We start from the raw sequence: 14989 nt of genomic DNA, 5'->3' as shown, positions 1-14989 counted from the left end.
TAAAGATGAGAACTAGGTTTTTTTTAGTTTAGAAAAAGTACATCAAAAACTGAAGCTTTGCTGTATTCCTGAATCCAGCTGGAATTTACTTAATAGTTTGAGAGGGGAAAAAACCTGGAAAAACAATCACAAAACTACTGAATGGAAATTATGTGTTATGCACACCAGAGTAACATAGAGCCTGGGTTTTTGGGGCACTTAGGAGATGTGGGTTCAAATCCTTTTAGAGGAGATAACACAACAGAAGATCTGCAGGCAAATAAAAAATTAATTATTGACACAGCGTAGCCCTGAAGAATAGTTGAGAACATGAATAATTTAGGAAGTACATCTGAAAGCATGCATTATTTGAGAGCAGAGCTGAGAGCATGCTAACAGGGCCAGCATGGTGACTGGAGGTTTGCTGGACCACTACCACTCACTCAGTTGCTTAAGAGGACTGTACAGGCATTTACAAGTTACAAGGAATGACTTGGGTAGAAAGAAGCCTGGTGCACTATGCAAGGGAGGTTACCCTTGAAATCTTAAAATACAAGTTACCTAAGTGAACCTGCAAGACTGTTTACTTTCATAGCGTGGAAAATCCACCAGTTCTTGAGGTATACCAGTGTTGAAAATGTATGCACGTGTTTGCCATCAATATATCTGATGAATCAGTTTAATATTTAGACCCCAGACATAGAATAGGAAAACCCTAGCTATTACACAGAAATTCTATGTTGGGTTTTTAACATGTTATTCTATCTCAGTATGCTTTTCTTTTACAGGAGACTATGTAGTCATGTCTGTTTACTTTAACCTGAGCAGGAGAATGGGTTATTTCACCATTCAGACCTATATTCCCTGCACACTTATTGTTGTGTTGTCCTGGGTCTCCTTCTGGATTAATAAGGATGCAGTTCCAGCCAGAACATCACTGGGTGAGCTGGTTTTTCTTCCTGCTTTTATTTAAGCATTATGATGTTTAATTGACACCTCAATTTAATTGACACCTCAATGTAAATGTAAGAGGAGAGACATTTTCACATGAGCTCTCTTCATTTAGGCAGATGTAGTACTTTCCAAGGAATAACACAGACTAAACCATATTTGCATCTCTTCCTTTTTACTATTCTAGATCCTAAATCTGAGCATTGTAGATGTCTACAATAAAAGCTTCTGCATCATTCTGACAACAGCAGTACTTTTCATAATCAAGAGGATGGGGAACATTGCTTGATTAGAGGCAGGGATGCATTAGTTTAATTTGCTCTACTTCCACATCACAGTGACTAGCAATTCAAATTAAATAAATACCAAGAAGGAATCAATCTTTCTGACTGTCTTGAGCTGTAGTGGGAAAAAGAGGAGAATGTACCATCCTGACTTCTACTTCAGGGACCAACAATCAAATGTAGCCTTCAGGCCACAAAGTCAACTGAATTTGGTTGTATCTAAAATCCTACACATGAAAAGATGACATGCAATTAATCAGAATTAGCAATTTCTACACATTTAGCAACTGTTCCACAACTAAGAGAGAGACTAAATTAACCTTGCTTGTGCAAAGCAGCTGTAGCTATAAAAAATAGCAAAGTAGAAACATTCAACTAGAGAAAGTTAAATACATTTTCTACTTCTGCAATAAATCCACACAAGTGAGAATCGTTTAGTGTTTCCTCCTGCATTTTCATTTCTTCACAGAACTATAGCACAGAGTACTGGAGTGCAAAATGAGAGAAAGCATTTTCATTCCAGAACTCCCTTGAAAGAAACACAGGAATAGAGAACCAGTGGCTCCCATGATAAAGTTTTAAGCTTTTCATTGCCTTTTTCATGTCCTCTCTAAAAAGAGGTTATAAAATCTGCTTTAAAAAAATTATAAAATTAATAAAGGCATTCAGCTGTAATTTTAAATTTTACTTAGATATGCAAAACAGATTGGTCCCTCTGTTGAGAATTAGTTTATTTGTACCACTGAGGAGGTAAAATCAGTGGTATGAAATTTGCTATATAAAATGTGATGGATTTTAACTGTTCTGATGCATTTTTAATGTTCTTCACATCATAGTACAGGGAATAATATTCTAAAAGGAAAAGAGATGGTGAGGGATGTCACAATACTTCTCAGTTATAGACTACAGTCACTTATGAAGGCCAGAAGAGATACTGCTGTGGCACAGAGAGAAATCTGACCTCACAGTGTTATAATTGTAAGGAGCCCTGAGAGACTCCCCCTTCCAGCTTTATATGAAGAAATCACTTAAATAACAAACAGCAGATATTTGTGTGGGGATAATATGTTTTGCATACAACTAGAATGCATTTATATAATCACAGAATCATCTAGGTTGGAAAAGACCTTGAAGATCATCTAGTCCTACCATTAACCCAACACTGACAGTTCCCAACTACACCATATCCCTCAGCGCTGTGTCAACCCGACTCTTAAACACCTCCAGGGATGGGGACTCCACCACCTCCCTGGGCAGCCCATTCCAACGCCCAACAACCCATTCTGTAAAGAAATGCTTCCTAATATCCAGTCTAAACCTTCCCTGGTGCAACTTGAGGCCATTACCTCTTGTCCTATCGCTTGTTCCTTGGTTAAAGAGACTCATCCCCAGCTCTCTGCAACCTCCTTTCAGGTAGTTGTAGAGGGTGATGAGGTCTCCCCTCAGCCTCCTCTTCTCCAGACTAAACACCCCCAGTTCCCTCAGCCGCTCCTTGTACGACATGTGCTCCAGACCCTTCACCAGCTTCGTTGCCCTTCTCTGGACACGCTCGAGTAATTCAATGTCCTTTTTGTAGTGAGGGGCCCAGAACTGAACACAGTCATCGAGGTGCGGCCTCACCAGTGCCGAGTACAGGGGCAAGATCCCTTCCCTGTCCCTGCTGGCCACGCTATTTCTGACACAAGCCAGGATGCCATTGGCCTTCTTGGCCACCTGGGCACACTGCTGGCTCATGTTCAGCTGGCTGTCAATCAACACCCCCAGGTCCCTCTCTGACTGGCAGCTCTCCAGCCACTCCTCCCCAAGCCTGTAGCGCTGCTGGGGGTTGTTGTGGCCAAAGCACAGAAATTTAGGCAAGAGGAAGGAAAGAGTTTCATTTCTTTATGTAGCACACGTACAAATCTACACACGTTTTGTCCTGAAGTTCCTGCTGGATTACATGCTTTCTTAAGAATTTTCATTAATTTCTACATCATATAATGGCTGCAGGTGTGTCTCTTACTGACACTGGTATCATTACCCTGCAACCAAAAATAAGAAAAACTTATCCCAACTACAAAAAGTTTCTTACTTTGAAGAATGGAGTAAAGCAATTCTTATTCTCCACCATGATTTTCTCACTCTGACACAAGTTCTCTTCTCTCTAGCTCGTTTAAGGGTTTGAGCACAGAAACCCTAAAACTAAATTTCTTAATTAAAAATAAAGGCTGTCTAGAAGTAAACTACAAAACTAAAAAACTAAATTAAGTTTCTTAGAATCAAAATCCATCTAACTAAAGTATTCTGCAGAACAGCACTCGCAGTGACCATGCAAAAACATTTCAAACCCTGTGTTAATCCTTGAAGCTCTCACTGAATCCATATTTCACTACTGGAATGTGCTGTTTAATATCTTTGCTATATGTCTGAACTCCAGGCATACTTCAAAATCAGTCAGAGAAGTAACTGGCAAAATCAGTTTGTCACCTGAAGTAATAACAATTCTGTTGTTTTCTATCTATCTACCAGGTATTACAACTGTCCTGACGATGACCACCCTAAGTACAATTGCTCGTAAATCTCTTCCCAAAGTCTCCTATGTGACAGCAATGGATCTTTTCGTGTCAGTCTGCTTTATTTTTGTTTTCTCTGCACTGGTGGAATATGGAACTTTGCACTACTTTGTCAGCAACAGAAAGCCAAGCAAGGATAAAGACAAAAAGAAGAAAAATCCAGTATGTATCTTTTTACCAGCAAGGTCTAAAATTCAATTATGTTTTCTGAGAGAGCATTTAAATCCCTCTTTATGTTTGTACTTTCAGACTTTGCTATTTACATATATACTCTTCCTTTGTATTAATATGTATGCAAACATTCACCTTGAGAATAAAAAGCTCATATATTACAGTTCCCTGGATGCTAGAGAAACTAATTTCTTAGAAAAGGACCCTTTTAACCAAAGTGTTCTGCAAATCACAACTATCACCAAAACCATTATTTCTGTTGTAGATAGAACTCTTGCTGTGACCTGTATGGAAGAGCTGTGAGTTTCTCTGTCTTAGCTTTAGCAATATTCTCTGCCATTAACTTATGTCCGTATTATTGACATGACTCTGTTTTTCTTATTATGAGGACTACAGTTAAACTTTTATATTTAAACTATGGACTGTGCTTTTCCTAATTTCCCCTTAAGCATCTGTTTCCTTTTCATTGTTTCCTTATCTTCTTTTTCTTGTATTTCTTACCTCTTTTATCTACTTCTCTCCATTAGAAAGTCATTTGGCTAGCAGTTTACAATGTTACTTATGGATGCATGCTACGCAATAATAAAAAAATGTATATAATAACCGTAATAAAAAGATCCTGGAAATACCCTCAGTAAGGGTCTGGGGTTTTGCCCAGAGAGGGGAAAAGTTTGTTTCTTATTTTGTCCAGGATATATTTCTCCTTGCCTTTTGCAACTGAGCTGAAAAGTCTGTTGTCTAGAATCTCTGAGGTGAAAGGAATTAGTGTAAAACCCTAGAGAGAAAAGTAGCCTAATTGTCTATAAAAGCCCCCAAATATGCCTATGAAAAATGTGATGAACAAGTGTTTTACATTAATAGAGAGTATTTTCAAATCCATTTCAGGCATCTAGGAAACAATTAAGTCACTTGGATTTGCTCTGTTAAAATCTACAAGGACTTTTGAAGATATTCTCTTTTAATTATAACATACGCCATAAAAAGATTCTAGAAAAAATAGTAATTGACCTTTTATTACACATTATTGCTATAATTTCAACTTTAAAAGCTGTTGAGAAGTAGACTTTAAAAAACCAAATAAAATAGATGTACTCTGTAATGGATAAACAGCCAGAAAAACATGTATAAGACTATAGAGTAAGAATTCTTACCTAACTTTAGGTATGCTAAAGTTGGATTTGATCATAGGCCTCTCTTTTGGTCAAAAGAAAGAAAGAGGCACTTCCAGAGAGTGATGCATCATGGCCTGTTTTAGGCCAAAATAAAAGGCTGTCTATGTGCATGTGTGTCCTTCCCAGTCAATTAAAGGAGCTAAGATTAACTACCTCAAAGATGTGCATATAAGGGCAGATTACTTGTTCTTTACATTACTTATCTGTAAGCATGTGGGGAACTATAAATGGTTACCTGGATCCTAATCACAAAGTCTAAAAAAACCTTACAAGTAGAGTGTTCAGGAACCAGTCTGCAGGTAAAAAGAATTTTTTCTAAAAAGTGTTTTTATAAACTGTGAATAGTCTCTTTCAAAACAGTTTAACGTAAAAGATTGGAATGCCCTGGGAATATGACAAGATGTAAATGGAGTTTGGTATCTTACGTCTTTGGCCCAGATGTAGTTACAAGACAGTAACAAGTCAAAAATGTGGGGGTTGTATATTACAGACAGTTGTTTCAATTGCTATTATCCCAACCTTTCAATAAACTTAGTTCTTTTTGACTATGTTTTAGAAACATATTTTTAATTTATATTATTTTTGTCTCTTTCTTTCTTTCCTTTCTTTAATTTAAAACAAAACCCTCTGACTCTCTTTTCTGTCTACAAAATGAAAGCTTCTTCGGATGTTTTCCTTCAAGGTATAATGTTTTTTGGAATAGAAATTCACTGCATGCGACTGCTGAATTTAACTATTAGAGCTTATATGAGAGTGGTGCTTTGTTGTTGGTTTTTTTTTAAATGATACATCTAAGCATTCTACTCAAGGTAACTTCCTAGTTAAGTAGAATGGTTACATATTTCTAAACAATTTGTAGAGTTGATTCAGCAGCCCAAATACTGATTCACTATGGTTCTGATCTTACTTAAGTTCAAGAGTGACCAGCATTATTGGATCACATGAATTAAGAGAGTTTAATGTTAAAACATTTCTGCTCCTCTCTTTTTCAATTTGCCATGGGATCCAATAGCACCAGCTACACCAGAAACCTGCAATACACCCTTTTAGAACTCAGCTCTGATCCTGCTTTTTTAACCTTTGTGATTTCACTCCAAATTATAAAACCAAATCTGGTTCTGATGTTGACCTGAACAAAATTCAGTATCATCATCATCATTTACTCAAATGTTGTTCCTTATGCAAAAAAGTCAGAGTTTTGAAAGGGTTTAAGATGCCTATGTATTTTAATGCTGTCACTGGATCAACACACTCTTAGCAAATTAGCAAATATATCTAGCTATGTTCCACATCTAAATCTTGTCTTCATTCAGAAATGCAGAGATTTTGTCCAAAAAACCCCAAACAAAACAAGGAAAAAAAGAAACAACATAAAGTAAAAGCCAAAGAAAGTTACATACTTATGGAATGAAATTATTTTACCCTTATAGCTATCAGCAGGAAATTTCAATACCTGTCATCCTAGTGTTCGCCAAGTGCTCAAATGTGTTTCAAATGCTTAATTTGCTCAATTCATTCAAAATATATATGCATATATACATGTACAGCCACTATATAAAATCTGGAACATGTTGAAACTTCTAGTTGGTGAGCATTAGTAGATGGTGAACTGCATATATTCAAACAATTGGAAAGTCATAGAGATTCTCCTAACCTTATTCAAAAGACTTGGGTTTTGCCATTTTTCCTGTATATATATTTTCTCCTGTCTCAATGTGAACCAGCCTTATATTAAAATCCTGCATTTCCAATTGATTATTTCAGTTCCTTCCCCGTACAATACGCAAACTGACTTCAGATATCAAGCAGCTATATAAAATATAAAACACAAAAGAAATTCAAAATACCACCAATTATATTCCCGAATGTTTCCTTTAACCCTTTTTGTTTACTTAGTTTGGCTTTAAAGCTAATTGTCCACCGCTGTTAACCTTATATTGATTTGTGCTGCTTTCCTGTAAAGTGTACGATGCAACTGGTTTTAATATGTTCAAGGTAATATTACCATTAGAACTCCTCAGCAATTTCCCATGTACTCCATGCAGAACCATCATTCACATGTTGACCATTAGTCTCTATGTCCCTGTTGGTCTGGTGATAATAACAGAGTCTCTCCCTCCTGACATCTTTTTCTTTTTTTGCCACTCCATCTTAGGCACCTACAATTGATATCCGGCCCCGATCAGCTACTATTCAAATGAACAATGCTACACACCTCCAAGAAAGGGATGAAGAATACGGGTATGAGTGTCTTGATGGCAAGGACTGTGCCAGTTTTTTTTGCTGCTTTGAGGATTGTCGAACGGGAGCATGGAGGCATGGAAGAATACATATCCGCATTGCCAAAATGGACTCCTATGCCCGCATCTTCTTCCCAACTGCCTTCTGTTTGTTTAACCTGGTGTATTGGGTATCATATCTTTACCTTTAAAAACAGAAGGAAATCAGTGACATGAGCCTTACTCACTGAATTTCTTAGAGAGATGGTTTCTTAAGTCCACTTGAAGTATTTACAATGCGCTTTATAGTGGTCTGAATTCTTTAGTGCCATAACCCGGTAAATATCAATCTTATCATTTGTCCAAAAATTGCCATCAGGTTATTGTGAATTAAATGTCCATTCAACATGCTGAAATAATTTGAAATAAAAATCATATAAACAGGTAATATACAGCTATACCTGCTGGAATAGTGAGAAACAGAGCAGACAGGGCAAGGGGTGCATGACAACATCACTTAATAGTTGGTACTGCTATTTCAAAAAGGAGTGAGAGAGAGGAGGATTCCCAGGTAAAGTGCTGTACAGTTTGTTGACATTGGCTATAATTATGCTATAGCTTTATTCTTTGTGGGCTTTTCTTTTTGGAAGAGTCATCTCTCACTTTGAATAGGTATTATTAAGCTAGGAAAGGTAACTTCTACTCCCACCAGGATAAAAATAGACTTTTCCCTTTGCCATCCCTTTAAGAGCACATGTACAATGCTGTAAATATTTCAATACCTTGTAGTACATAAAGTCTAGTGCATGCATCTTTTGGGGGCCAAAATAAATGAAACAAAGGTACCATAAAGTTTGTCTTTTATTTTGTGTCTCTGGATGTGCTATTGTAATTGAAATGTGGACAATTCTTTTTTTTCCTTGAAAAATTAGCCCTTTCCTTCATGCATGGAAGATCCAAGCAGACAGCACTTTCATGTAAGACATTAGAGAAGCCTTAAGGATTCAAATAAATAACATGTAGACAAATCTGTATGACCAATATAATAGCTCATAAAGTATACTGTATGTGTCTGCTGCAGTTGTAGCCTTCATTTTCCATGGATAATGTTGCTATATTTCAACTGAATTTCCAGTAATTATACACTGCAAGATCAGCTTCTGAATTTAATTCATGTACTTCTATCGTTCTTTTCCCATGTTGAGCTCTACTTTTTCCTTACACAAGTGTTTGTGGCATTTTTTAAATTCTTTAATTCAGTCCAGGAAATAGCTTTTATTCTAAACAATATTTTTACATAAAAGCTTCAGGTTAATTTTGAAACATTAGATTTTGTATTATATATACACACACAATTCTCTGCCCATTCATGTTCTTGATTAGCAATAGTTGTTGTCAGTGCTGCTTTTCACTTGGTGAGTACCTTTACTAAACCAAACCTTTACCATGGCTAGCACACAGTTTATAGATAGCCTTGAAAATAAAAGGGAACAAAGGGTGTCTTGGCTACTAAATCACATGTATGCAGTTTATGTGTATTTAAAACCTTCAACCCACCTGGGTGAATCTTGAAAACCATTTATTCACTGGTTTTCAGAACCTGTATGATGCTCAATTATGCAACCTTAAGCACATGTAAATATGACAGACCTTTTTTTTAATTGTCAAAGATGTAAAATGTCACCTCCAGGAAAATGGGCTTGCAGATTGAAAAGGGAGATACATAACCTATCATTACAGAATTATTAATAGCTAAAATGGAGGAAAAGGAAAGTTTTCCAATGTTTGTATAGTTTTGGAAATAAAAATGTATAAAAAAGGAATAACTCTTGATCATCAATCGCTCCTTGTCCAATGTATTTGAAAACATTTTAATAAAGGAATTGCACACACCTGTGGACTTTTTCAATAAAACTGCTGCACTCAATTCTAGTTTTCTTGTGATTAGTTTGTTAAAAGCATGCTTCAAGGACTAGACTGCTTGACTAGTTTGATTCATGAGCTGCCTAAATATAAGTGATTATAATCCTCATAACCCTCTGAATTACCTCATTTTGTAGTCAAATGGCTCAACATTCAAGGATTGAGACTAAATCTTTAAAACCATTTTGAAGATTATGCTATTCTAAAAATAATAATAATTTTTTTTAAAATCATTGAATTGGGAGTATCCTAATGAGGAGAGAGAACCTTTGTCTACTTAAAATAGAGAGTGTCTCCACGCTGTGAATGAGTGTCAATCATCTTTCACATGGAAATGTGTTTCAGTTGGTGCCAGACAGATTGCTAACTTTTTTTTTTAGTAGTGCTTAGTGATTTCACAGCTTTCTGTTAGTTTCTTGCAGTTAATAAGAGTGGTTTCAGTTTTTACCCTGATCTTTTCCCTGCTATCAAATAGGTTTTATACAGATCATTATGAATCTCAGCCCAAAACTGCCCTTTAATTCCCTCACTCCAAGTACATTTCAGTTAACATATTTATATATTTTTTGTCAAGGTCTGTAAAATTAAGGATTTGGTGACACCAAGTATCTTACCCTAGTTCAGTCATCAGATTACATGTGCCTATGGAAAGCCTGCAATCACCCTCACAGTAAAGAATTTGCCTACTGTAGGAAGCAGAAGGCCATCTTGCACAAGTGAAGTATCTGATTGCTCTTCATTACTGCATCTCCACTGTAGGAGAAGATCAGGTTCAAGACCATCTAAAGAACCTGAAGGTGCACAAGTCCATGGAACCTGATGAGATGCACCCGCAGATGACACCAAAGCACAGTCTAGTGCTAACTAAACAAAAAGTATAGTGTTCCTCTGAATAGAGATTGTATTAGCTATTCAGCACAGAATCAAAAGATGACCTTTGTATTGTAAAACCAGACTGGGACCACAGCAAACTAAATAGCAAGCAAAATAGCATTTGGGTATGATGAGGTTTTAGAAGACAACTGCTCAGAAACCTATCTATATAGACATATTCACACATACATATTATATAAAATATATTAACATATAACTATACATATTAACTCTCCCGGTTGCGTTCTAGGGAAGAAACTCACTCCTGATGCAACAGAGTTTCTAAAATGTTTTCAAGTTCATCACATTGCAGATAGCTCTTACTGCTCTGGGATATGTCTGAGGATGTTCAGATGGTCGTTAAGAGTTTTGTCAAGTATACACTAGTGGCACAATTACCTACTTGCTATTTATATTGCAAGTAATATAGATGTCCTGAATGAGACGAGGCATTGTTGTCCCAGGGATTATGTCATATATATACATATCAAAAGAGAACACCCTCAAAGCATTTATAAATCTCTATACCTTTATAACATTTACAAACCCCAGTTTGTAAATAGAGATAATGGTATTCAGAGAGATAATGTGACTCAATAGGTTTCAATAGTTAGGCAGCCATACGAGACTGTATTTTAACTAGCCAGTATTGAATAATTTTAGCCTCTGCACAATACAAAATAATAAAGCTCCTAAAGGTGCAATTCCCAGCATAGATTATATATACACAGAAAAAAAAGTAAAAAAAAAAAAAAAGAGGGCAAGTAGTCTTTTTTTAATCCACTAATTTCTACCTCATTTCCCCACAGTCACATAAATCTATCTAACATGAATGGACTGGTCAAATATACTATAAGTATCAGTTTCAATGACACACCTATAGCAGCAAATATTGGCATATATTGGAGGTTCAAATATTTGGACCTCCTTCCTCCCGTGTCCCCAAAGCCCTCCAGTCTAAAAACACAGGTAGGAAAAGGAAGAAGAATACTTACAGAACAGTCAAGCAAATGAATAACATGAGAAATGGAACAAGAGTTTTGTTAACTGCACAGATTTTAGTAGATTGCATTACTTTACATGGAACCAAAAAAAGAACTCAGAAAAATATAGTTTTAGATTATTTGCCTTATCACAAAATCTGTGTTTTGTAGGATCACAGTAGAGATGAGCTGTAAATTGGGATTTGAAAGAGGATAAGCAAGGATTTTTTTCAGGTTTGCTGAAGTGTTTCTCATGCTACAGAGGAAAGGCAGGACTAGGTAACAAAGTCTTTGTGGGAGAGGCTGGTAGTTAAGGAATGAAACTAAGCCATGACTACAATACAGAGGCTGAAGTCAATATTGAACTGATTTGCTCTATCCAGCCTGCAACTGATAACTGAATTAGAGAAGCAAATAAAAGAATTTGTTGAATTATCTAAGAATTATGTACATTAATGGACTAAAGAGGCAGTCCAAAGCAACAAGCTAAGAAGAATAATTCAGTGGCAATATGATCCATAGAAAATATAGTAATTGTCAAGGCTAGAATAATGAAAGTTGCAGGTCTCTGAACTGAATAGAGCAAATTTAGGGTTCAGGCTTCATCTACATGGATGAAGAACCAAATTTTGCTGATGCTGTGAAAGAAAGTTAATGTTATTTGGAAATAAATAGCTAGGTCCAAGGTAAGGATCTAGTGAAAAATAAAGCCTGTTCATGAGCTTTTGTAGCTAGAAGAATAAAGCCTGCTGTTTTAAGCTAAGGGATCCAAGGCAGAATCCAATAGTAAGCATGAACGCAAGAAGAAGAGTCAAAATACAAGGAAGCCATCTACATAAAACTTAACTACATCCCAGAGAAAAAGTGACATTTCAAAATGCAAGTGTTGTCTTTTAAACAAAGTTTCAGTTGATTTGCAAAGATAATTTAATTAAATCTCATGAAAAGCTTCACAGGTAAATCAGTTTATTATACCCATGAAAGATCTATTGTTGCATTTATAAAAATTAATAGCCAATGCACTTTCCCTCCTTATTTAGAAGGATTCTGTAGATGAAAAGATTCAGACTTCCTACTTACACATTACTGTGTTTTTCTTTTTGAAGTCAAGATTTACAATGAAAAACATATCTGTTGAATATGTAAAAGAAAGTTCATGACCTTTAAAAGATCCTGAACAACAGACGGGAACTAAAAGCTTTGCTTACAAGTCAGCAAACCCATTTGAATAATTCATTCCAGAATGTTGAATTAGTTCAGAAAAACATAAAAAAGGTTGCCTTTCTTGTAGGGAAAAAAAGCACAGTATGATAAAACTGGATAAAATTTTCTCATTTGGGCTTACATAAAATTCATATTAATTATCAAAATGAGAAAATGGAAAATAAGAAATGAGAAAAGATTAATATAGCTTTAATTCAACCAGTATGAAAAACATTAGAAATATTGATCTTTCCACCAGACACATGCTTTTGTATACCAGCACACTGAAATCTATATCTGATGAGGTTTCTATCAACTATCACTCTCTTCAGAATTTCCAGGTATATGCTACAAGCCTAATTATAGATTCAGTCGTTTTGCTGTAAGAAGCCTAACATTAATTTACCCACAGGAAGAAAACAAACAAACAAAACCCTCCTCCAAAAAAAGCTCCGAACCAAGATTTCTCATCTCATTCCTAAAATGAGACAGAAGCACATAGAGCATATCTGTCCAGCTAATACATTTACAACATTTCTACAAAAATAGCAGATGAGGCTATAAACAGCTTGAAAGTCAGACAGACCTGCTAGAGAGGATTTAGCATAGTTGGATACTTTGCTGTGTTAAAGAAGAAAAAAACACATGTAAATTAAAGAAGAAAAAAACCCATATAAATTAAAAACAAACATCTGCATGTTTGTATTGACAAAACAATGCATATTCATAAATTCTCAGAATTCCCTTCAGTGTTTCCCTTCAGACTAGAAGTGAAAGACTAGACTGACAATTTCAACAATTCTATAATCTCTCTATTCAGATTTCACAGGTTTTTCTGCTTCTCATTCTTGTTCTACTTATATCAGTGCTCTTTAATCTGCTGCCACAGTGAGATTTCTTGTTGAAAAATGCATTTTCTTTTTGCTCTTTCCAATTCCTTTACCCTCACTGAACATTTATGTGAATTTGATAGCTTTCCTGCTGATCTAGCAGCTCTGGATCTTTCTTGCATGTATAATGCTTCTGTCCCATAAATCACTATTCTCACATCTTCAGCCAAATTTGTGATTCCACTTCAACTCTGAAAAATTCTTGTAATTTGAAAACTATCACTTTTAAAGAAACTGCAGGTTGTAAAGTTAATGGATTCAATACTAGGAAGCTAAAAAGAGATAAGACAGACCTGTTGTTAACCTCAAGCTTGCTTTTGTTTTACTTGTTTTCAGGACAGCTGATGCCAGCTCTTATTAAGGCCTGGTCTCTCTAGACTGAATTGCAATAGCGAGAGAGTATCCATATTTGCACAGTCTGCAAACCCTGACAACATCTAGGGGTGGCATAAATCTCACCAAAGCCATACCCTCCCCATATAGCAGCACTCCTGCTGGTGTTAAGCACCTGAGGATGACATGTTGATGCTCCTTGAATATTTCTGGAAAGCAAAGAGAATGGCCACACTGAAACAGCTGTCATTAATTCCTTCAAACCCTAAGTAACACTTCATGAGCATTTTTCAGCTGCCCTCCCTGGTTCCAGTAGCTTTGCCACTTTCCTGGGAGTCTTCAGCAGCTCTTTTGGAAAGATACACTAGCTGAGCATACCTTGGATGGTCCTTGGGAGAGTCTTAATGTCAGAGAATCACAGGTACCAGCTATACAGGGATGAGAGAAGGTTGTACTGTACAGGAAGGATGTACAGTAGAAAGTGAAGCTGTGTCAAAGAAACCACCCTGCCAACTCCTAATATGCATGGAGAGATTTGTTTCAAACTACTCTGTATGATCTGCCATAGTTGATCAGAACTTTCTCTGTTTGAAGGGCCATCTTGTTCTAGTACATTAGCCTGTGTTTTAATAAAATAACGTTTTCAGGCATTGGCAGCCTTTTCTGTCCTTTGGAGCATTAATTTTAAAGAAAAGGTAAGGCTGTTTGTCCTTCCATCTGTCATTGACTTCATACCCTACCATTTGTGTGCAAAGAAAAAAAACCCAAGAACCAAATATACCCAAGAGTAGGACTGAACAGAACTTGCAAAAAAATTTGTGAGATTCTTTTAACCAAAATCATAGCTTTCTTCTAAAATCCTCTAAAGAGCCTTCTCACCTGCCCATGTAGGAATTTAGATCATGGAAGAATGATGCTCATTAAGTGTGCTGCAGCTCATATAAGCAACCTTGTGTTCCACTAGCACATCCTGTCCATTGCCTTACTGAATTATTACTCAGGTGCCACTGGTGCCCTCTCCCTCATGTTTGCTGGTTCAGTGTTCCTAAACCAATGCAGTGACACAAGTTCTGGGCAGCATGTAAAAGAGTAATGTGGAAAAAGTAATATGATTAGAATGATATAGCATCAATGATAAACAGGAGAATTTATTAAAGATTCAGTGTTACTATCTAGTAATGGTTTTCGTAAACTTATGTTGGTTTCTATACATAATTTTAAGAATCATAAGCTTTTATTCATTACTTTACACCACTCTTATTTAGCTTCTGGCTGCTCCTTTTAGTAATGGTATCAGTTGGGACCAAAAATTGCCAACGTGTAAATGATCATATGCATCTGCTCTGTAATTGTGTATTTTAGAGCTACTGTGAAATGAACAAAAACACAGGATGCCTGCCCAGTAAAATTGAAGTGGTTAGTTCTGCTCAAGATCTCTGAAGTTTGAGAATCAATT

General features: G+C 36.2%; 1 protein-coding gene across 2 annotated transcripts in view; it reads left to right on the top strand.

Annotated features, from left to right (window-relative positions):
• The window catches only part of GABRG2 (gamma-aminobutyric acid type A receptor subunit gamma2), a 72077-nt gene extending 62822 nt beyond the window's left edge, over nucleotides 1-9255 (top strand). Inside the window, exons 7-10 of one of the 2 annotated variants that reach the window (XM_074884108.1) lie at nucleotides 768-920; nucleotides 3723-3928; nucleotides 5768-5791; nucleotides 7265-9255. In XM_074884108.1, the coding sequence (XP_074740209.1) occupies nucleotides 768-920; nucleotides 3723-3928; nucleotides 5768-5791; nucleotides 7265-7540 (659 nt within the window). In that variant the 3' untranslated portion in view covers nucleotides 7541-9255. The remainder of the gene's footprint in view (nucleotides 1-767; nucleotides 921-3722; nucleotides 3929-5767; nucleotides 5792-7264) is intronic. The other variant, XM_074884109.1, reaches the window with a different exon arrangement.
• Nucleotides 9256-14989: the final 5734 nt, after the last annotated feature.

The sequence above is a fragment of the Strix uralensis genome, chromosome 14, assembly GCF_047716275.1.
Source record: "Strix uralensis isolate ZFMK-TIS-50842 chromosome 14, bStrUra1, whole genome shotgun sequence".
Classification (NCBI taxonomy): Eukaryota; Metazoa; Chordata; class Aves; order Strigiformes; family Strigidae; genus Strix; species Strix uralensis.
The sequence above is the reverse complement of the archived record's forward strand: the minus strand, read 5'-3'. Positions and strand labels throughout refer to the sequence as shown.